The sequence below is a fragment of the Mirounga angustirostris genome, unplaced genomic scaffold (assembly GCF_029215605.1).
Source record: "Mirounga angustirostris isolate CCGP_5_RB_7025 unplaced genomic scaffold, mMirAng1.0.hap1 SCAF_15, whole genome shotgun sequence".
Classification (NCBI taxonomy): domain Eukaryota; kingdom Metazoa; phylum Chordata; class Mammalia; order Carnivora; family Phocidae; genus Mirounga; species Mirounga angustirostris.
The window spans coordinates 70,346,498-70,370,958 of record NW_026991723.1 but is presented as its reverse complement, the minus strand read 5'-3'; the positions used below and the strand labels follow the sequence as shown (position 1 = coordinate 70,370,958).

Sequence of the window (24,461 nt, the reverse complement as noted above, 5' to 3'; positions counted from 1 at the left end):
CCTGGATAATTCTCTAGGCAAGGAGGAGGGCAGTCTGCCAGGAAAGGGATTGTCTCAATCAGGTTTGAGGACAGCACTACCTGATGGTTGTTGAGTGAACTAAAGAATGTGAGTTTCAAGCAAAAAAGAAATTGGAGAGGTGGATCGGGCAGTGCTGGAGTGATAGGAAAAAAAACCCTATCTCTTTGAAAGACGGAGTTTCTGCTCAGCGGTAGCAATCTGCCTTATCTGTGCTAGTCGCCTGGACTTCCTGAGCTGCCAGCGCAGGTTAACGTGCCAAACAGCCATCATATCCTCATTTTCAAAAGTAAACACAGGATATCTGTGTTTTCTTTACCTATCTTGGTCTGACGAAAGCTAATCCAGTACTATTATTTCAAGAGAAAAGTATTTGAAAATATATTTCACATCTATTTACTTTACTTTTAATATCAAGAAAACACCTAACATTGTCTGTGGGCTCTACAATTGGTTTCTCACTTTTTTTTTTTGCCCCTGGCTACCCAAAGCCTCTGGCAGTTAATTTGTTCAACACAGACAATTCCTGACTGATCCATACTGTTTTCCTGCTCTCACAGCACCACACCTTCCTCTCCACTCCTCACTGTGCAGGTGACCTTCCTTCCACTTTCTTGGGAAGAATGGGGTTCCCCAAAGTGAACCTTAAGGCTTCTGTGTATTACCTTGATCCTCCCTGTCTCCCTAGCTCTCTGAAGATAGGATTACCTCTGTCCTGCACATGTCCACCTTCTCCGGACTTCGCTACATAAATGATCTCCTCCTGTATATCAAGGTGTTTCTTGTACTCTTTTTCCTTTTAATTTTCAAGTAAGCTCAGGTCTCCCCATCATAAAAACAAATCATTCCCTAGATGATTCTAACCTTTGGATGTGCTTCTACTTCTCTGGGCTCCTCCTTCCCTGTCTTCCCCTGTGACGACTCCTTCTCAGCCCTCCCCTAGAATTCAGAGTTTCTCCTTTTTCCTTTCTCTTCAGACTTGACATCTCAGTCTCTTTCATGTCTACACCTGACAATCAAATATTCTCTGTTTTGCAGGTTCTTGCAACTATGGAAAGACTAGAGAAGGTGAATAGCTTTCAAGAGTTTGTCCAAATATTCAGTCAATTTGGAAATGAAATGGTGGAGTTTGCACATCTAACTGGAGATAGACAAAATGTATGTGTTTACCACATTTAAACATTTTCAAATACATGCATACTTTTTCATTTGGATGGAGGTGTGATCTTTGTGATTGTCTGGGTTGGTTTATTTGCTTATTAAATTTATAACCTTGGTGTTGAAAGCCTTTCATAAAGGAGCTAGGATAAAGTAAATAAATTTCCGTGACTTTTTTTTTTTTTTTTGCATACATGTAATAGTTAAATATGTTTTTTTTTTTTTTTTTTAAAGATTTTATTTATTTATTTGAGGGAGAGAATGAGATAGAGAGAGCATGAGATGGGGGACGGTCAGAGGGAGAAGCAGACTCCCTGCTCAGCAGGGAGCCCGATGTGGGGCTCGATCCCAGGACTCCAGGATCACGACCTGAGCCGAAGGCAGTTGCCCAACCAACTGAGCCACCCAGGCGCCCCAGTTAAATATGTTCTTACCACACATACTAGGAAAGGTCATATTTGCCTTCAGGGCTCAGATCTAATACTTCCTCTTTTAGGAAAATACATTTGACTCTTCTACCAGGGCTCAGGCAAATAAATTGAGTCATCATATATATTCTGTTAGTATTTTATTCTGTTTCTGTTTTTGTAATGTGTTATGTATTATTCTGCTGTTATCTATTTCTGTCAGTTTTCTCAGTAGTAATAAGTCAAGCCATTATTTATCTGCATTAGCTATGTGTTAGGTACTTGATACACATGATCTCATTAATTTTGAAAACATTCCTGTAAGACAGGTATTATTACTGTTTTACACCTGAGGAGATAGAACCTGAGAGGATAATAAACTTTCCCAAGGTCACTCATCTAGCAGGTTGAACTTCGTTATGTCTGATTTTGGAGCCTGTAGTTTTTAACCTACACTGTGATATTAGTGTTTTATAGGTCTGTTCCTCAATTTAGACTGTAAGCCCCCCAAATTTAGGGAGGTGGAAGACCATATTATATTTAGAGTTGACTTTTCTTTGTTGGGGTATTCATGCATTAGTTCATCTTGTCAGCAGGTTAGATATATAATAAGGGACCTCTTGAGATGTTTTGGTGTAGTCCCATAGAGTATCATCATGTTGGATGTGAACTTTCCTGGTTGTAGCTGGAGCTGGAAGAGGGGTATTGGCCTGGAAAGTGGCAGGCTGGTTTGTATGCTTCACCTAGTGCTTCTTGGACCATCTGGGTTTTATGGAGGCCTCTTTTTGTCCTGGGGACTAGACCTCTCTAACAGATTGAAATGCCCTCTTTTTCGCTCATTTGTTATCACCGTACAATAGATGGTATCTTGTATGGCCTACAACCCACAAATGGAAAGACTGACTAATGTGACAGGTGAAAATTTTGTGTAATTCAAATTTCAGTGTCCATAAGTAAAGTTTTGTTGGGACACAGCCATGTTAGTTTGTTTATGGATTGTCTCAGGGTGGCTTTCACACTGCAATGGCAGAATTAAGTAGTTGTTTCGGACTCTGACCCAGAAAGCCTGAAAAATTTATTATCTGGCCTTCTGTTGAAAATGGCTGCTGACCTCTGATTTAGATAGCCATGACCAAATTATTATAAGAGTATTTGGTTCTAGATTTAATCACACTGTTTAGGTACTTTCTATAATAGCACACATCCTTATCAAGGGCTCTATGAAGAGAAATTAAAAGAAAATAATTCAAAGCATGGTGCCTGCTCCAGATTTCATAATCTAGTTGGAGAAAATGATAGACCCGAGAAACATCTTCAGATTGTTTCAGAGCAGTGGTGCCTGGGTGGCTCAGTCGTTAAGCGGCTGCCTTCTGCTCAGGTCATGATCCCGGGGTCCTGGGATCAAGGCCCACATCGGGATCCCTGCTCACCGGGAAGCCTGCTTCTCCCTCTCCCGCTCCCCCTGCTTTTGTTCCTGCTCTTGCTGTCTCTCTCTCTGTCAAATAAATGAATAAAATCTTAAAAAAAAAAAAAAAAAAAAAAGACTGTTTCAGAGCAGCATATTGGTTAAGTTTAACCAGACATGGTCTCTGAAAGAGTTGACTTCTAAGTATCTAATCTGAAGGAAATAATAACCCATAACTGCTCGATAACTAGGTCACTCTTTTTTTTTTTTTAAAGATTTTTTTTTTATTTATTTGAGAGAGAATGAGAGAGAGAGAGAGAGCACATGAGAGGGGGGAAGGTCAGAGGGAGAAGCAGACTCCCTGCTGAGCAGGGAGCCCATGCGGGACTTGATCCCAGGACTCCAGGATCATGACCTGAGCCGAAGGCAGTTGCTTAACCAACTGAGCCACCCAGGCGCCCAAACTAGGTCACTCTTAACGGAGTAAAGCATAGGACGGTTGTTTCGGGTCGGGAGTGAGGTATATCCACGTGGGCACAAGAATGTCAGGTGTGCAGGCAACCAGCGTGTGAGCCGCGAGGCCTCCCACTGCTCCGTCTCAGGCCCTCAGTCCCTGGCTCTGCCACCCTCAGTAAGGGCACCTGCTTCTTTCCACAGTGTGTTGATGGATTTAGATCAAAGCAGTGACATTTTATCAAACTTTCTCCTGGTTTTCTTCACTTTGTCACTTTTTAAACAATGTTACTTAATTGATTCTTGTTGTGTAAATGATTTTTTTCATGAAATTGTTTGCAGGATCCTAGACCGCTCAGTGGTTTTATTTCTTTTTTAGGATCTGAAAGACGAGAAGAAAAAGGCAAAAATGGCAGCAGCCAGGGCCGTTCTTGAAAAGTGTACAATGATGCTTCTCACAGCCTCAAAGGTAGGGACCCTTTTGTTTTACCTGCTTAAATGCATCTACTTTATATGGTTTACATTTTTAAAAAGGTCGAAGTGATAACTTGGAGCATAGGCTACAGCAGTCAGATCTCAGTTATCCTTTAGCAAGAAGGCTCACTTCCTTCCCCGGTTCCAGACGGCAGTCAGTCCGCGAGTCAGCGCTCCGTGAGCAGCCGAGCGCAAGGTGGCGTGTGAGGTGCCGGGAGTCGGGGCCTGTCACACACGGTCACTGCCCACAGGGTTTGCCAGGCTCGTCGGGGAGCCAACACATGTACTGTCGAAAAAGCGAGGCAAGTTAGAATCTGTTAAGTAACAGTGGAGTATTAATCCAGCCTTTGGTTTGTTTATTCTGTAAATTCGTATGTCTGGTTCCTTATTCTACTATTAACAAAATTGTCAGTCGAGCGCTGGTGATTCCAAACAGCAGCTGGCCAGCAACTCGGTACAATTCAAGAAAAAACTAGTCAACAGCTCGTGAGCAGTTTATTTAGAATTGCCTTGTCTGCTCGCAGGATTTACTCTAGGCTGGGTTAGTGAGGCCACCACAACAGCTCCCTGGGGCCGGCTTGCAAGGCTCTGTTCACATGGAGGCCCCCTGAGCAGCTTTCATTCACATCATTCTTAAAAAGTCAAAGATATATCCACTGTCATAGAACATGTGTTCATGTGTGCTCGTCCTCGTTCTTTTTTAGGTTTTGCACAGGGAAGGCAACATTTTAAAATAGTTTTAATCGTGATGAAGATAGTTCCCCCCCAAATTTTAAGTGAACTTATTGAGGTATAAAGATACAGTTTTGCATTCTGCCTTTTTCACTTAACCTTGCTATCGCTTTTTACTCATCCTGCTTCCACTTTTAGTGAGGAGAAGCAGCTGGGTGAGCCAGGGACCCAGGAGATTTTGGTAAAGAACCATTTTTATTAGCATGATATGTTCTCTGTAAGATTTTGTGTATTATGGTATGGGCCCAATCTGAAAATAAAAATTTTCAATTGTTTTGAAGACATGTCTCAGGCATCCCAACTGCGAATCAGCCCATAAAAACAAAGAGGGAGTATTTGACCGAATGAAAGTGGCATTAGATAAGGTGATTGAAATCGTGACTGACTGCAAACCAAGTGGAGAGACTGACATTTCATCTGTCAGTATTTTTACTGGAATTAAAGAATTCAAGGTAAGACTAGAGAGAATGTATTTTTTTCTTTCCATATCAGAGGAACATCTTTAGAGGTAGTATCCATGTTCTGGTATAATATTTTAGGATAGATGCTTCACAAAAGCAGAGATTTTTCTTTAACACAGTGTCACTCTGTATAAACTTAATATTCGGTAACATTTGGTTTAGTGTAGTTTGTATGGAGAACGTTGGTCTGGGGTTATGGTAGCTCCCGGGCCCTGTGTCACTGCATGGTTCAGCAGAAGCCTCCTGTCCTCTGTTTAGAAAGGTGTTCCCTGCCCAGTCTTTTGAGCAGTGCTGTGCTATCCGTCTGTGGCTGGTGACAGACAGCAAATGGTTTCTGCTGGAATCCCTACTCTTCCCTGAGCTCTAGGGTGGATATTTTGAGACTTTAATAATAGTAATAGTATTCATGTTAATTAAAATCTGGAATGAACACTAATACATGCTAACATGTATTATTGAGCATTTACTCTGTGCCAACCCTGTTCCGAATGCTTTAAATGTATGTACCTGTAAAATCCTATAAGAACTATTGCTACTGTACTGTTGGGGAGACTGAGAAATAGAGATTAAGTAATTTGCCAGCAAGAAAGTGCCAGAGTTAGGATTTGAAACCAGGCAGTCTGACTCAGAATCCCCCCCATTTTCGGGCAGAACTTCTCATGGGAAGTCAGAGAGCTGGTGAAGGTGCTCTCTGGGTCTGATTGAGGAGGGCCCTAGGAAATCATCTCGTACAAGCCCTCATTTAACAGCTGGGAAGACTGAGGCCCTTGGAAGTTATCTATAGGCTAAGGGCTGCAGTGAAGATGGCATTCCTTCCGTCTTTTTAATTCCTACTTAGGTAGGAACATGGGATGAAAGAAAGTCATGGAAAGAACAGTTATTTTTAGGGGCTGTTGTCTTCCTGAATATTATCTAATTTAATCACTAACTTCCCTTTTAGGTGGGTACTATTATCATTGTGTTTTTGAGGAGGAAGGCTAGTAAGTGGTAGAACCCTTCTTTAGAACCAGGACTCGCTAATCCCAAAGTCCGTGACCTTTCAGTTGATGCCTGTGGGTTTGCCTGTATGCTGCTGGTCCTGCCCTAACTCTCTTTCTGAGGGGAAAGAAGCTACAAAGACCAGTCATGGTTTTAGAGTTTGTATTGCCTGAGGGATCTTAGAGCTTATTTTACTAATCCCCTCTTTTTATAAAGGCCGAGGGGGAGATGTCTTCTCAAGGGTTAAAGGATAATTAGGGAAACAAATAGGACGAGAGCCAAGTCTTTTGCTTCTTGCTGCTACCCTTGGGTAACCCCAGGTTACCTTGGGGCGGAGCTGTGCCTGAGGCTGCTGCAGCCGGGCTAGCTGCTGACCCTTCACCAGCCGCGGTCTGCAGGGCGGAGCTTTTACGGATAGACTCCGTCTCACCATCAGTGGGTATCTTTTTGGCATCTTACCATTTTTCCTGGTGGAGAGTATAATCTGTAGATGGAGACGGGATGCTTTACTGTGCTCGGTACTGTGAATATGTGGACGAATCTTAGGAAACCATATAAATGAATGGCTTTTGAAAAAACAACTCTACTCAGTTGCTGTTTTTTAATTTTATTTTTAAAAACATTTTTTAAAAACTATTTATTTGTCAGAGAGAGAGAGAGAGAGAGCACAAGCAGAGGGAGCTGCAGGTAGAGGGAGAGGGAGAAGCAGGCTCACCACTGAGCAGGGAGCCGGATGCGGGACTCGATCCCAGGGCCCTGGGACCATGACCTGAGCCGAAGGCAGATGCTTAACCAACTGAGCCACCCAGGCGCCCCTCAGCTGCTGTTTAAAAGCATGTGTATGTTCTTTCAAAGGGGAGAATCAAAAACCTTAACATAAATGGTGTATGGTCAACATGATTGATTTTTATGTTGTAATTCTGTTTAAATTCTAAATTCTCAGATGCTCCTTGTCAATTCCATACCTCACTTTTATCCATGTTCTTTCCTAGCTTAAAAAAAAAAAAAAAGCCATCTACCTAGGATGGGGTGGTTACCTGAGACACCTTGGGCCAAGAGGAGGAGGGGAAGCAGGCCCCGACTATGGCCTCTTGACCTTCCCAAATCTTGGTATTTTCGTGGGTCCTGTGAAAATGGGTCAGATGTAAGGATTAACTTGAGACTATGTTTGTGAAAGGACTTTAAAGTGCTAAACAAATGTAAGCTATTCTTACCAGCACATTCAGTGTGAGCACAGTCTTGGTCATCACCGCGGATCGCCTCTTGGCCCAAGTTGTTTTGTGACTCCGCTCATGGGCTGGCGTTTAGACCCAGCTGCAGCGGCATAGTGTCACATAGGCAGCTGAGAGAGAGAAAGATGCGCCAGTGAACACATGTCCGTCACGTGTTCCGGGAACTCTGAGCACAGGATGGCTGAAGTGACAGGTTGTTGGGAACTTGAGGGGTGGTTGGACAGACTGTCAGAAAGATCTATAAAGTCAAGACCCTAGAGGATTTTGTGTTACGCAGTAGAAATTTGAGCTTAATTTTATACGTGGTGAGGAGTCAGTTAGAGGGAGGTGGCAATATCAGAAGCTTTCCATTTTAGAAAGATGATACAGGTAGAGGATGGTAGAGAAAGTTTTGGTCAGGGAGGTGCTGTCGGACATAAGTCAAAATGTAGGGAGACCGGTTAGGTTACTAGGAGAGTTTTGCTGAATTAAGGAAGGAAAATTTGGTGCCTTTCCCAGCCCTTCCCATACTCACACCCTCCATACCCTGCCCCCCTGGGCTCAACACAAGTTCATATTTGGGTGTAGCATCTTTCAGAACTTTGCCTCAGCACCTTCTCAGGTGCAAATTCTCTACCTGTGGGCTGGTTCATTTTTCCTACCGGTTGCTACATGATCATGCTTTTCTGCCTTAGTATTTACTGACTTCATAGGACTGTTGTATTAACAGCTGTTGTAGTGAATCTCTGCATGGTTGCTGGTGGCCCTTGAGCAACGTGTCCTGGAGAATAGAGTCATCACTAGAGGTTGTATTTCCCCCCGAGCCCTCAGACAGGGAAGGAAATTGCTAGTGTCTCTCTGGGCACTCTTAGAAGTTACAGCGCATTTGGTTATGTGGGAATATTGACTCATGCAGATGGATATCCTTTCTGTTCTCAGATGAATATTGAAGCTCTTCTGGAGAATCTTTATTTTCAGTCAAAAGAGAATCTTTCTGCTACTCTAGAAGTCATTTTGGAGCGCACTGAGGACTTTACGGATTCTGCCTACACCAGCCATGAGCACAGGGAACGCATCTTGGAACTGTCCACTCAGGCAAGACTGGAACTGCAGCAGTTACTTTCTGTGTGGATTCAAAGTGTAAGAACTTTTTTTCGTCAGAGCGATCCTATACTATAGCTTTTTCCTAAAGCTCTGAGAATGTGGTCTGGAATGGGACAAGGATGTCTCATCCCTTTTCTCCCTCCTTCTTGGCCCGAAGCATCCTTCCCATCCAGCGCTCACAGTACTTGCCATTTCTAGGCCTGCTGTTTCTCAGTTGCTCATCCTGGCCAGCCTCATTCTGTACCACCATCACTATCACAAGTTCATCCCATAATCCCCACTCGTCCACCAAACTCGCCTCTGGAAAATTCCTCCCCAAAATGCTTCTTCAGAGTGAAGAGCCCTACCTAGAGGTTCTCGTCCCCTGAGTCTTACTGCCAAAGCCATTCACACGTGCACAGTGCTTAACTCTGAGGACAGCTGATTTATAGACACAACAATTCATTTTATTATTTTTTAGAGAAAGAAGGAAGGGAAGGGGGGAGGGAGAGGGAGAGAGAGAATGTGAGCATGGAGCCTGAGGTGGGGCTCGATCTCACAACCCTGAGATCATAACCTGAGAGGGAATCAAGAGTCAAACACTTAACCAACTAAGCCACCCAGGCGCCCCTGCAGAACAACAATTTAGACAATTTATTGACGCCTAGACTCAGTGAAGACAAGGGTAGATCCAGCAAGCAGGTAAAAAATTTTTCAACCTTGCACTGATTCCTGGTCTAAGATTGTAAGCAGCCTACCTCTCAGGTAGACTGCTGGTGTGCATACAGCCTGGGAGGTTATGTAGTGAGAATGGTAAAGATGGACAGAGTTGGGGGTCCCTGGCTGGCTTATGGTAGAGCATGCAACTCTTGATCTTGGGGTCATGAGTTCGAGCCCCATATGTGGTGTAGAGTTTCCTTAAAAAAAATTTAAAAAAAGATGGACAGAGTGGGACAACATAGAAAGTGTGTATCCAGACTCTTGTAGAGAATGGTTACAAAATTGAAAGGTAGAGGCTTGAGACTGGGCTGTGGCACTATTTATTTATTTCTTAGACCTAGGGTATGTCAAAAAAAGTATTTAATGTGATTTACAACATACAGTGTAGATGGAGCAAACATGGCAGCTGTGAACAAAAGCTTTGGCAGTAAAGACAAAGAGGGGTGAATGTGGCTGAGAATAGTGAATGAAGCAGCAGTTGACTTTCATGTAAAGCGATTGATTTTTGAATGAAGAGTGGATATAAATCAAGATTTCTCCTGTTCCTTGGCATCATGACAGTGCAAATGCTCATATTAACGGGAAACTAACCTAGAGTAGAGTGCTGTCACGGCTAAAAGCAGTATTTTGTGATTACTTTGAAATATCTATGTGATATCTAATCTGAAGTGTAGATTGCTTCAGTTTTAAATTTTAAACCCAACAGTCCACATGAAGAGTTTCTGTGAGGAAATGCTGTGTTGGGAATCCGAGTCTGTCAACACTTAAATTTGTAATTAGCACCTTTCCCATATTTCACAAGCACTCAGATCTCTGAGTCTGCATGCCAGATGTATTGTTTATTCATTCATTTTTTTCAGCATTTGTTACTGAGTGCCTTTTGTATGCCAAGCACCGGAAATCTAAAGATGAATAAGATAAAATCTTTGCCTCCAAGAATTTTGCAGTGGAGAAAAGTGTGGGAAGGGGTAAGACAAGTACAGAAAGCTTTGTTAAGTGTCCTACCAGAGGTACAGACCATGTGTTGCAGGGACTTGAAGGAGGGCAAATTTATATTTAGGGAGAGGAATCAAGAAGACTTCTTGAAGATATTGGCATTTAACTTTGATTTATCCACTCTAAGAACTGAGTACCTCTACCTTACATTTGCTGTGCCAGGTATTATGTATTCATTGGTGAGCAAAATAAATGTGATCCCAGCCTTCATGGAGCTTACCAAGGCCTAGTGGGGAAGATCGACTTTAATCAAAAAAAATAAAATAAAAAAAGTAAATATGTAATTGTAAACTAGAATAATTACTTAGAGAAAGATTAGAATGGGTAAGAAGAGAGCCTAATTTAGATTGTGTGATCTGAAAAGGCCTTTCTGAGAAAGAGACATTTATGTAGAGACTTAAAGGTAAATAGGATTTTAATTTTTAACTCCATTAAGAGCGAAGAGATGAGCATTCTGGGCAGAAGATAAAATAGAATCATTTTAGACATGATAAATTTATTAACAAAATGAGATTTTAAAAATTCATCTTTTTATAGTTACAATGGGAAAATATAACTAGATAGTTAAAATCCTATTTTCCATTCTGTCCATAAAAAGGTGAATTTTTAAAATCTACTTTTTTTATAACTCACAGAATGATATTAAACATTTATTATAATTTATTGTTCAAGTGAAATTGGAGTTACCAGATTAAAAAGATGAGGTAACACTATATATACATATTTTTAATTTTTAGCAAAGCAAGAAAACAAAAAGTATTGCTGAAGAACTAGAACTCGCTGTATTGAAAATCAGTCACAGTCTCAAAGAACTTAAGAAAGAAGTAAGTATAGTTTGAAATTTAGCCTCTTTTAGTCCTTTGCTAGTTTATGTGGCATGGTATGTACGAAGTGCCTTAGTATTAGTAGTATTAGGTCTGTGTGCCCAGAAGACGGTTTTCCATTTTGAAGTCACTGCTTTTTGTAATGCCGTCCTTCTCAAAGCTTGTACGTGGATGTTCATAGCAGCTTTATTTATAATAGCCCCACACCGGAAACAGCCTAAGTTTCCATCCACAGGGGAATCAATAAATGAATTTTGGTATATAACTGTAACAAGTATTATTCAGTAGTAAAAAGCAACAATTTTTTTTTTTTTTAAGATTTTATTCATTTATTTGAGAGAGAATGAGCTAGAGAGAGCATGAGAGGGGGGAGGGTCAGAGGGAGAAGCAGACTCCCCGCCGAGCAGGGAGCCCGATGCGGGACTCGATCCCGGGACTCCAGGACCATGACCTGAGCCGAAGGCGGTCGCTTAACCGACTGAGCCACCCAGGCGCCCCTAAAAAGCAACAATATTGATACAGGTAATCATATGGATGAATCACTAAAACATAACACTGAAAGAGGTCAGACACCAAAGAGTGTGTTTTTGTGTGTGAGTGGATGTGTATATATATAATTCCATTTAGAAGGAATTCTAGCAAAGGCAATACTAATTTATAGTGACAGAAACCAGATCAGTGGCTGCCTGGGGTCAGAAGTTGGGGGATATTTACTACAAAGGGGCATGGGAGAACTTTGGGTGATAAAGGAAATGTATTAAAGGGCACCTGGGTGGCTCAGTTGGTTAAGCGACTGCCTTCGGCTCAGGTCATGATCCTGGAGTCCCTGGATCGAGTCCCGCATCGGGCTCCCTGCTCGGCAGGGAGTCTGCTTCTCCCTCTGACCCTCCCCCCTCTCATGCTCTCTCTATCTCATTGTTTCTCTCAAATAAATAAATAAAATCTTTAAAAAAAAAAAAAAAAGGAAATGTATTAAATACTGATTGTGGTGGTGGTTACGTAGATATAAATGTCAAAACTCATCAAACTGTACCCTTGGTACATTTTGCTGTATATAAACTATAACCTTAATGTAATTGATTTTTAAAAATATTTTTTGGGGCGCCTGGGTGGCTCAGTTGGTTAAGCGACTGCCTTCGGCTCAGGTCATGATCCTGGAGTCCCGGGATCGAGTCCCGCATCGGGCTCCCTGCTCAGTGAGGAGCCTGCTTCTCTCTCTCCCACTCCCCGTTTGTGTTCCCTCTCTCGCTGTGTCTTTCTCTGTCAAATAAATAAATAAAATCTTTAAAAAAAATAAAAAAATAAAAAAAATAAAAATATTTTTTGGTTGAGAATTCCCTGCTTCCTGCAAGACTTGGTCATCTCATGACTTATTTGATCACTCTCAGGTTATTGAAAGTCACTGCAAGTCAGATGTTTGCCAACTACATCCAGGCTGTGTGTTTTAAGTCAAGTTTGGGGAGACATAGTCCTGCCCGTGTGCTTACATATTGTCTACTGTTTTTTCACAACAAATTGAGTAGTTGCAGTAGACACTGTGCAGCCTGAAAAGCCTAAAATATTCCCTATGTGGCCCTTTACAGACTAAGTTTGCCAGTCCCTGCCTTAGGTCATGAAACACAGTCTCATTTCCATAATTAGGATGATTTCTCCAATACATTAATTGCTGCTTTGCTATTCATTCAATTATAGCACTTACCCCTGTTTCCCAGCTCTCAGCCTCGCCTAGGGCTTTTAGGAAATGTGTGTGTGGTCTCTGATCTCTTTTCACACCTTTCTTCCTTTTCCCCCCTCCCTCTTAGCTTCAGTTCCCGATCTTTGCCAGGTGTGTGTGGCTCAAGGCCAAAAGAGAGGAAGTAGGAAGGTGGAAAGTTCTTTGAAACTGGTGCCCTTACAGGATGCTTTGGGCTCTGTTTAGGCTGACTTTGTCTCTCCTGGATGATTGCGTGTGTTCTTCAGAGGCCCTCCTGTGGGGCCCTGCAGCTCCTCACGGCAGCTCCTGTGCCGTCCTGCTCCCTCTACTCTGGGGTGCACCCAGTAAGCACCCATCAGCTCTCCAAACAGAGCTTCCTTATCTCTAATTCCCTTATTCTTTTATATTTTGCACAGTCAGGGGTTCAAGAGAATGGAATTGGGTTTTGGTTTTCTTTGATAAATTATATACATGATGATTCGTTTCACATTTTAGTGGACCTTCATTTTACCATCTTATTAAACATAGAAGGATGTTATGGTTTTCTTTGGTTTAAAAAAAAAGCCTATCCATGTTTTCCAGCCTATTCAATTTTAACTAAACTATTGTTAAAATTTGACTGTCAGTAAGAGGATTAAATCCTTTGGTGATAGACTGAGCAGCTTTCCACCAGCTTCATTTTCTTTACCTCTGAAATGAGTGTAACAACATCAACCTAGAAGAATTTTTTTTTTTTAAGATTTTATTTATTTATTTGACAGAGAGACAGCGAGAGAGGGAACACAAGCAGGGGGAGTGGGAGAGGGAGAAGCAGGCTTCCTGTTGAGCAGGGAGCCTGATGTGGGGCTCAATCCCAGGACCCCGGGATCCTGACCTGAGCCGAAGGCAGACGTTTAACGGCTGAGCCACCCAGGCGCCCCTAGAAGAATTTTTATAATGATTAAGGCAGATGGTCTCTATAAAACCGCTGTCAGTTCATTGCGCAGAGTGAACTTTGGGTTTATTCACCCTTCCTCCCTTAGGCGTGGTAATAAGTTGTCTCTAGAACCACTCAGATTTACGTGACTGTGGGCAAGTCACTCAGTCTCTAAGGACCTGTTTCATAGTCTGTAAAATAAAGGGCTGGCATTAGGTATTCTCTAAGGCCCTGATGGTTAAAAAAAATCTTTTAAAATTCTTATGTGGCATTTAGTTTCCAAAGGAAAGTACATTTTAATGTCTTTGTTTCTGACTGTAATTATTCTCACTTGATTGCATGAATGCGGACTACCCCATTGTTAATTTTGTAGAAAGTCCTGTAATTTGAATTGACATTGGATTATTTCCAGGAAAAAAAAAATCACTTGATTCAATAGCCTTCGTTCAAAGTCAGATTTTCCTTAGGACAGTGTTATTAAAAACAATCTCTTGCTGGAGAACCCCAGAATAACCCGTCACATCATTTTTTTTTTTTTCTTTAACAAAAAGCAGGATGAAGGGAAGATTTTGGAGTTAATAGTACCCAAAGATATCTGCTGAGAGTGGGCCATGCTTAAAATCCATTCCAAGTCAAATACAGCCTCGGGGTTTTGGTTACCCTTTGTCTGTCATTTATCCTGTGACCCAAGAGTTGGGGAGTAAAGTTCTAGATAGCAACTACAGGTGGGCTGTAACCCCCTGAGGGAAGGGAGTATGTCTTACTTGTCTGTATGTCCAGCCTCTAATACAGTGTCTGCCATGATCTGGGTATCTAATAAAATTGTGTTGAATACCTAATTGATTGAATCTCACATCAGTACCTTTTCAAAAGTCTATTAAACCTTACTGATCATGAACTGCCATTTGATTATCCTCATAGTACTCTGAATACTGTCCTCTTAATACTGTTGTGTTTCTTACTAACTTCCAGAGTAGTGGAAGCATTTTTTAAGTGAGAGAGAAGCTATGTGGGCAAGAACTAGTTAATAGCAGGATGAGAAAGGGACCAGCCATGCCACACTAGCTGAGCAGGTCATCTTCTGCAGACAGCAGTTCTGCCCACATGAGGGGACTCAAAGATGTCCCTGTCACTCCTGCCTGGGAGAAAGGACAAGCTCCCCTGTGTGGCCCAACTGCTACTGTTGCCACAGGAATTTTATGCTTTCCTCTCTCAGTGGATCAAGTGGGGACTGCTCCTTTTTCATTTTTAAAGTGCTTGTGAGCTGCTTGATGACAAAACCTGACTGTTGTGTTTCTTTCATTGCCCTTCACCCCCCACATCTGCAGCTTCACAGGACAGCAACCCAGCTGACAGCAGATCTGTTAAAATACCATGCTGATCATGTGGTCCTAAAAGCATTAAAACTTACTGGAGTAGAAGGAAATTTAGAAGGTTTGGCCGAGTATGCCTGTAAACTCTCTGAACAGAAAGAGCAGCTTGTTGAGGTGAGTAATAGGTTTGTTTGTTAAAGAAATTGTGGTTTCATGATAGCCGTACCATCATCAGGGAATATTGACACAAATATAGTTTGGGGGTAACTTATATGAGCATTTTCTCTGTCTCCTTTGGAATCTTAAAGATACAATGTTTATCTGTCCTGTTCTTAAAACAATCTGGCCTCTAAAACAAAACAAAAAATGCTGGAACCCGCAGATACACTTACTAATCCTCTTGTCCTTATTCTCTCAGAGAGGTTAGGCTTAGGAGTAGAGCAGTGGAGACACATCCTATGACCTTGTTTCTATTTGAACCTGTGGGGTCTCAGCAGGAAAGAGATGGCACACTTGAATTAGGATAATTTAAAGAGACTAATAAAGGAGCTGTTTACAATTACATAGACACGGTGTAGGGGGAACCGTGGGAGTACAGTAATTGGGGTTAGCGATAGCAGAGCTGGTACTGCTGGTAGGCCCAAATTAATCGGGGAGAGGAGTGGTTATTGGAAACTGGAAGGGCATAGAGTCTTTCAGAAAGCCACCGTGAGAGGTTCTGATTTCAAGACTACACGCAGAGCCACAGCCCAAGGCAACCCTGCAGGGAAAAAGCATGAGAATAAAGGCCCTTACTGTTTGCATTCCTGCTGGTCTATTGCTGGGGCTTCCCATTGGCCAAACATAGCTGGAGACCACAAATGTCAGTCTCCCAGGGCGTAAAGCAGTTTGAGGAGAAAGGAGAGTGGATGTGGACGGACAAAAGACATTCAGCACAGTATTCCTCCTCTGAACCTCTTCTGTTCTGCCCAAACCTCTGTTGGGTGTTACTGGTGCTTCACCTGCCACTTTTGCTATAATTTCAATTATTAGTTGATATTCTAAGCCTTTCACTTATTGAAAACACTAGACATCTCTTAGTAAAAAATGTATACTTAAGCTGTGTATAACTTGTGCATATCAGGTATATCCAGCATGTATATAAATGCACAGATACAAACCATAGAGCTGTCTCCATATTACCTGCTCTCCCCAGCTCTCCAAATAATGGTTAGAAGGAACCTTAGACTAAGTCGACTACCTTTCTCTCCTTTACTTGCGTACATATGAAAACTGCTAGGGAAAAAAAGAAAAAAGAAAACTGCTAGGGAGCATTCTTAAAATGACTATAGATACGTCTCCATTTTACAATAGATTTGATGATTATGTTTTTTAAAATAGTTTTTTAAACATGTAATTGACATATAACATTGTGTAAGTTTAAGGTGTACAGCATAATCTCAAATATGTATGTATTTTGAAATGATCACCACAATAAATTTGGTTAACATCCATGACCTCCTCAGATAGTTACAGAAAATTATTTTTCCTTCCTTACAAGTAGAACTTGTAAGATCTACTCTCTTAGCAACTTTCAAGTATACAAAAGAGTACTGTTAATTCTAGTCTTACATATTATATCCTCAGAACATATTTATCTTATAGCTGGAGATTCGTACCTTTTGATTACCTTCACCTGTTATGCTGCTGTTTTGTTTATAAACCAAGTATTATGACTGTAAACAGTTTAATCTTGCTATGTATAGGAATCCTGCAGCAAAATTTTTAAGTGAAAAAAATGTTTTCTGTCTCAAGTCTGAAGATTTTCAATAATTTTCTCTGATAAAGGCTCTTTTCTCATTACATCAACCTTTCCTAATCCAGTGTTTTCTCCAGTGAAAGGTGTGTTAATTAATTGACCCTGAGAGGAAGTGTTGTTTGTTGATAGAATGTATAGCTTGGGGGCGCCTGGATGGCCCAGTCATTAAGCTCCACTCAGGTCACAGCGGGAAGCCTGCTTCTCCCTGTCCCACTCCCTCTGCTTGTGTTCCCTCTATCGCTGGGTCTCTCTCTGTCAAAATAAAAAAAAAAGAATGTGTAGCTTGACATAGTATACCTGAGGGACCTTAGGCAAATCACTTCTCTGAGTGAAGTTGCTTCATACATACAGTGTGTGGGCCCTTACTAGATCCTTTCAGAGATTCCTTCGGGTTCTAATATTCTGTGACCACTTGCCATAATGAGATAAGAAATAGAGACAAAGAGACAATATGCTCTACCCTTATGCATTCCTGCTTTATTCCTAGAAAATCTGTTGGTGACCAATATAGTATTATAATAATCTTCTAAGTAATATACAACTTGATTTTTAATAAATAAGGTTTAATTTAATAAGGTTTTAATAAGTTTTCTGTGTAAGGCTTTATTTCCTTTATTAATTATAAAATGAAAGCCTGGATTGCGAAGAACGAGAAGGTGGAGGTTGAACTGTAGAAATGTTTTCTCATAGGTCTGTCGATTGTTACGCCATGTATCTGGGACAGAACCTCTTGAAATAACCTGTGTACATGCAGAGGAGACATTTCAGGTGACTGGCCAACAGGTATGATCAAGAGCAGATCATTCCTTTATATTATGTCTTGTCTGAGTGTCATAACAAATTGTGTGGAAGGAAAATGTGTGTGGTTCTGCATAACCAAAGGTCAAATCTACTGAGAGTGATGAAGAAGATAATGGAATTTTCACTGATAGTGTGCCAGAACATAGCTGACATTCCATGCTGATGCTGCTCCTCTGCAAAACTGGAGATTGGCCCATTTAATTGATGTCCTAGTTTATATTTATTTTCAGTAAAGCTGTTTGCAGTGCAGGTCATAGTGACATATTTGAAAAGCAATTTACTGGGGTGCCTGGCTGGAGTGTGAGCGTGCAGCTCTTGGTCTTGGGGTTGTGGGTTCCAGCCCTGTATTGGGTATAGAGATTACTTAAAAAAATAAAATCTTAGGGGCACCTGGCTGGCTCAGTCAGTTAAGTGTTTGCCTTTGGCTCAGGTCATGATCTCAGGGTCCTAGGATCAAGCCCCACGTCGGGCTCCCTGTTCAGTGGGGAGTCTGCTTTTCCCTCTCCCTTTGCCCCTCTCCCCCACTTATGCTCTCTCTCTCTCAAATAAATAAATAAAACCTTTAAAAAAATAAATCTTTAAAAAAAATAAGTTACCATTATGGACCAAGCCATAAAAATATTTACGTGTTTTGACCTAGGATTCCCAAGGACATAAGGAAATTAGAAAAACAAAACCAAAAGCAATGTTTGTTACAGCATTACTTATAATAAGATTCAGTTGGAAGCAAGATAATTAAAGTAGGCAAATAGTACATTATGACCTTTAAATAATAATCATGATAGCTAGAATTAGCAACATTGAAAAATGTATTGTTAGATGTTAGATGATAAAATGTTAGATGATAAAAGCAGGATACATATTTGTATACTTACTATAATTGCTACTATGTAAAATGTACATATATATGAAAATGAGGGGTGCTTGGGTGGCTCAGTCAGTTAAGTGTCCAACACTTGGTTTTGGCTCAGGTCACGATCTCAGGGTCGTGAGATCGAGCCCCGTGTCAGAGATTTTCTCTCTTCCTCTCCTTTTGCCCCTCCTGCTCGTGCTACCCCCCTCTCTAAAAATAAATAAATCTTAAAAAAAAAGAAAAAAGAAAATGACTACATAGGAATATGTAGAAATGAAAGTTCTTGTGCTTTTTTGGAAGAGTTGTGAATTTTTTCTGAATTTTTTGAGATACAACTTTTTTTTTTTTTTAAAGATTTCATTTATTTATTTGAGAGAGAGAATAAGATAGAGAGAGCATGAGAGGGGGGAGGGTCAGAGGGAGAAGCAGACTCCCTGCTGAGCAGGGAGCCCGATGTGGGACTCGATCCCGGGACTCCAGGATCATGAACTGAGCCGAAGGCAGTCGCTTAACCAACTGAGCCACCCAGGCGCCCGAGATACAACTTTTTATAATTTTCCAGAGCCTTTTAAAAATTGATATCCCATTTAATATTGTCCCTGTCAAATTAATCTAAAGAGAAAAGTGAGGGGCAGAACTTCCTTTCTTTTTTAGGTCTAAGCTCCAGAATACAATTTACCAGGTGTTCTTGTTTCATTTATCATGGTCAGCCAAAGGACGTACTCCTAACTGTAGTATTACATGATAGATGTAGAGCCCTTGGATTTAGAGTTGAGAACAGTGCAAGTGACTTAGAGACCAGAGTGGCCTGTGTCCTCTAGCAGAAACATGTTGAATGTTGGAGGGATGTGTGCTCTGTAGAGAACAGTGTCAAAGGCTTATCATGGAAGGAGGAAGTATATGAGTCACCCTTAGCAATGATCATCTGCTGAACAGTTGATTATAACCAGAGGATCTCTCCTTATTAAGAGAAACCAAGGCTTCAGTATTTGCTTGTCTGCTTGAGATTCATCCTGCTTGCCTTGGCTTTAAGTGTATTTCAGTAGAATGAAAAGGTTTGTCTCTTCTGCCATATGCAATCAGCTCTTGCTTTCCTCAAGCCCTACTTGCTGCTATTTGGCTGTAATTCTCTGCTTACTGTTTTTATTGTAGTAGGGATATTAGGAATAACCGTACTTTCTTCCCCAGGATGGTGATAGAGCCTGTTGTCAATTTCCATAACTTGAGAAGCATTTTTTTTCTCACAGCCTTAGCTTTTGCTCCTTGTCTTTGCCATCTGTTTCACAAAGGGATCATTTAAGGAAATAGAGCATGCCTCTGTGTTAATTTGTATTTATTTCTGGACATCTCTACTTCGGCTATGTCATCTTTGTATTTCCTTTAGAATGTTAGATCCTATCCAGGACACAATGGAGCAGTTTGTACAGCATACAATGGCTCCTGGTCGAGAGGGAAGTCCCACTGAAATCTAGCTCGTGGTTCTCTGGAGAGCCCATGTGCCCGCCCTCCCTGAAGATGGGGAACCTTGTTTTGCTCATGAAGCTGCCACCTCCTTGTCAAGTCCTGTGCGTGTGTGACTGTGCCCCCCCCAGGAGGAACACGTAGCTCTAATTCCCTTACAGGTAGCATGACGTGGACCATATCAGTCTTCTGAAAGCTCTCCAGTGACTTCCTGTCTCACAGTAAAGTCCGGTCCTTACTGTGTATGTCCCGCATCACATGGCCTCTGGTGACCTTCCCTTTTCTCATGTCAGTCCAGTCACACTGGTCTACTGGCTGATCCTTGAACACACTAGAAGTGCTCGCACCTCATCCCAAATGGCTCGCCCTAGATTTCCTTTGGCCCCACTGGCCTTTAGTTCTTTGCCTTTACGTGCCACCTTTTCCGTGACCACCTAACACCCTCTCTCGTCCTTACCCTTTATTTTTATACATATAATTTATCATAACTTACAATATCTTATCATTTACTAGTATGTTTTTTATTATCTGTCTCCCCCCATTATAGTGTGAGTCTTCATCTGTCTCACTCGTAGCTATTCCCCAGCGCTAGGAACACGGGTATAGTGCCTGGCACAGAGTAGGTGAATGAATAGCCATGTATTAGTTACTTGGTGTCCCCGAGCCTCAGTTTCTCTCTCTCTGTTGAGAAAATGTATTTTGTTTGTGTGTTTCTGAAGGTCAATACCAATGTAGATCGAGCCCCCGAGACAGTATCTCAAGAACGTATCTGCCGTGTGCTCATAGGTGTGCGTGTATGTTACCACTCCTACCACTGCTGATACTGCTAGCCACCTGCCACTCCCACTACTGCTGCCGGTCCTACTCCTCTTAGCGGTACTCCTACCGCCACCAGCACCACCGCGGCGACCGCTGCCGCCTCGCAGCCCCTGCCCTGTCTCTTGTGTACAGCGCACTCCACCCTTCCCAGTCTGAGCGTAACTCTTTGAATTCTGCTGTGGAAATGACTCTGTGGAAGTCGTTTTCCTGAAATAAAGACCATTGCTCCCTGGATAAAGGTTTGTATATAATAATGCATGCTATTTATTCGCAGAAACAGTGACTTTCGTTCCCTGTCTCTTCACGTTGGCCAACATGGTGCTTATGTGTGGAAAGCACTTCACAGTTGTTTGTTGAGTGAACAGTACAGACTTAAGTCTGGTCTCCAATATGATGTTGAGAGCTAAGATTTTGAAATGGACACCTGTGTATGTTGTATTTCATTAGATAATTTCTGCCGCTGAAACACTGACATTGCATCCATCTAGTAAAATTGCTAAAGAAAACCTAGATGTATTTTGTGAAGCTTGGGAATCCCAAATTGGTGACATGTCAACACTGCTAAGAGAAATCAATGACGTGTTTGAAGGAAGACGAGGTGAGAAACTGTCCGCGTATTTAAATATATTATTATTTTAATTAGCTCTGTTAGTTTTTTAATGTCAAACCTCAGTTGCAAAATGAATTATCTTGTTATAACCCAATGGGTTATTTTTATAGTAACATACCTTCCACAGAAAAACTGAAAATGTTGTGTGTCCTTCTTTATTGTAGTATGTAAGCAGTACAATTTATTGTACAACAGTGTAGTAGATTTCTTTGAATTAATATTAATATTCTAGTTTTCCTATTGAAATTTAGTCATTTTATATTTTATCAAAATTGTTTTTTAGTTTTAGTACAAAAGCTCTTCTGTAATACAATTATTCTCTGATTTAATTCTACTAACTTCATAATGAAATGAATGTAGTTATTTGATTTTTGAATTGCTTTCCTTCCACTCGGATGGAGTCTCTCTTTGATAACTACATAATCTTGGAAAATTTCCTGTGGTGGGTAAGTTCATTGGTATTTTTACAACATGTAGAATAGCACTACACAATGTATAGGAAGGCATCATTTTTATTCTTTATTTTAATAACAACTGGGACTTTGGTTTATTTTCCATTGTATAGTATGTCCTCTTATTTATGTTTATGTGTTTTCATGTATTTTATCCTCTTTGAATGGCTTCTGTTAGTGTCAAGCATGCTTTTTTTTTTTTAAATAAAATGTCCTTTAAGCCACAATAACATCAAATTACATATTTATTTTTATTGACTTGAACATCTAAACATTTCATATTTTTAAAAATACCTATATAGGATAATTGCTGATTTGCTTTTAAAAATCAGAAAATTAGATAGACTTTATAAATATAGCATAATTTGTAAAATATAATAAATGTTTACCATGCTTTTGCATTTAAAGATTTCTGTGATAGCTAGTCTAAATGGCTTATCACTTCAGTGCTTTTATAAAGTATTTATAGACACATGGATTTTTATGTGAGACAAGTTTCATATATTAAAAGGTAAAGTGATGTTGTTGATTCATATCTGAAGAAGAATGGTCATTTAGCTATGGGACTTGTTTAGGAAATGAAGAAAGTGACTTCCCCATCTTTCTCAACACCAGCACCCACTACAGATAGACTAGAGCTGAAACAGGAAAATCCTATACTTATGTTTGGACCACATGGTCTCTGTGGTTTCTTTTACTTTTAAGCTGGATGTTATGTAAATGGTCTCTTCTTTAGGTTTGGGTAACCTATCCTCAAAAAAATCAGGTTACCTTAACTTCTTTAGGGCTGAAAGAAATTCCTCTGTAGGTGGGAAACTCTGCTGCCTCGATCAATGGTACATCCATTGTTTAACTGGTAAAGTATCTTGCTGTTCAGAAGGATCCTTATGTGGGGTTAACTGAGATAGAGTTGGTTGATTTCTTGTACTGCCTTTCTTTGTCCTGACTTTTAACATTAAGCTCATAAGAATAGCTTTTTTGACAAAGAAGTCCAACTCTGGGTTAGCCATTATTGACTGGACTGAGTCCAGTGTCACAGTGTTGTTTTTCCTGTTCTGTATGGTTATTATGACAAGTCTGCCTGTTACCTTGCACCTGTCCACTACTGTCCATACAAAGGATGGAGTGTATTCTTCAGATCCTGATTTCTCTCTGCTACTGTTATAACTCATGTTACAGCTATTATTGAAAAGCCTTTGCTGTATTCTAGCTACCTTTGTTCTGTTCTGAATATCTTGACTCTCATTACTAGAAGAATTACCAGATATGTTTGCAAGTATCGTTTAACCAACCAATTAAAGCAAATAACATGGTAAGCAATGAGAAAGGGACTCAGAGCTAGGTCATTGTCCCCCTTATCCTGAGACACGGAAATTTCACAATAGGGCCTCCTGAGGTTGTTTTAAGAACTCAAAAGTCAATGCTCGTCTTCCTGCCTTTCTCTCTTCATCCATTTCTGCCTTCTTATCCAACTCTCCTGGGAAGCCATGGTCTTCATATTAGAAAGGACCAGATCAGAAGGATTCCACTTTCCCTTAATGGTGAATTTGTAATCATAGCGTTTAGAATTTGAGATTATTTTAGATAACTAAATGTTAAAAGAAGCCTTCTCTCACAGCTTGTAGACTGTTTCTCCTTTAAAGAGGCTGAATTTCTCTTGTTCTGTTTGAACCATCTTAGAATTAATATGACTAGGCTTCAGGTTATAGGGATGTACCTAATGGTCCTGTTCCATAGCTCTGCGCCTGTTTTATCACTTGGCAGATTGGATGTGTAAGGTGCTGTTCACCAAAATGGGATGCATAGAAGGAGGAACATGCTTGTGGATAAATATGAGCTTATTTGGGGGACATGGAGTTCGAAACAAGGGAGTGACCCATCCAGACAAGAGATAATGAGATGATGATAGTAGAAATGGAGATAAGAAGACTGATTTAAGAAGAATTTTACAGGTCATATTGGTAGGATTTGCTGATTAATTGAATGTAGAGGTAAGGGAGAGTTTGAGGATGACAACTGGGTTTGGATTAGAATACCCCAGTCCTGCTCCTGTGGTTAGCTAATTGCCTATCCTTCAGTAGTTAGCGATTCATTTTCAGTGGGTCTGGGGACATGATCTTTCTGATAATGCCATATAGAGCACCTTCCGGAATCCAAAAAGCTAATTGTGGGACCTTCTTTTTTTTTTTTTTTTTGAAGATTTTATTTATTTATTTGACAGAGAGAGAGACACAGCGAAAAAGGGAACACAAGCAGGGGGAGTGGGAGAGGGAGAAGCAGGCTTCCCACAGAGCAGGGAGCCCGATGCGGGGCTCAATCCCAGGACCCTGGGACCATGACCTGAGCTGAAGGCAGACGCTTTAACGGCTGAGCCACCCGGGTGCCCCTGTGAGACCTTCTAATAGGGAATTACATAGCACATCTTTAGTGAAATAGTGAGGCTTTTCTGTCCTTGGGAAATTAGCTTTAGTTTGTAAAGATGCAGAAGAGCTCTGGATAGTGAAAATGAGAGCAGCAAATAAGCGATCATTTCGGTACTCCCATCAGATCAGAGGGGCTCTTGAGCTTAACCCTGAACTTAGTTTATCTGGAGGTGTAAGGTGAGAAGTAAAAATGGTACAGTTGTGGTGTTGATTTAGGGAATATTAAACAAAGGATTTTGGGAGTATTAAACTTATGATACCCCTGTGAAAACAGTGCTTTGAAAAACAGGTTTATAATTCAAATATTGACTGTGTTTTCCCCATAAATATTCCTGTTTTTCCAGTTACTTCTAATGTTTATAACATGTTTTCATCAGAGATAGAAATTGTTTGTTAATGCCA

At 40.9% G+C, this 24,461-nt stretch overlaps 1 protein-coding gene across 2 annotated transcripts in view; it reads left to right on the top strand.

Annotated features, from left to right (window-relative positions):
• The window catches only part of CTNNAL1 (catenin alpha like 1), a 66,575-nt gene that overhangs the window by 28,509 nt on the left and 13,605 nt on the right, over nt 1–24,461 (top strand). Inside the window, exons 4-11 of one of the 2 annotated variants that reach the window (XM_045882864.3) lie at nt 1,057–1,176; nt 3,821–3,910; nt 4,929–5,099; nt 8,237–8,437; nt 10,834–10,920; nt 14,858–15,016; nt 17,331–17,423; nt 21,022–21,172. In XM_045882864.3, coding sequence (XP_045738820.1) covers nt 1,057–1,176; nt 3,821–3,910; nt 4,929–5,099; nt 8,237–8,437; nt 10,834–10,920; nt 14,858–15,016; nt 17,331–17,423; nt 21,022–21,172 — 1,072 coding nt within the window. The remainder of the gene's footprint in view (nt 1–1,056; nt 1,177–3,820; nt 3,911–4,928; nt 5,100–8,236; nt 8,438–10,833; nt 10,921–14,857; nt 15,017–17,330; nt 17,424–21,021; nt 21,173–24,461) is intronic. The other variant, XM_064579413.1, reaches the window with a different exon arrangement.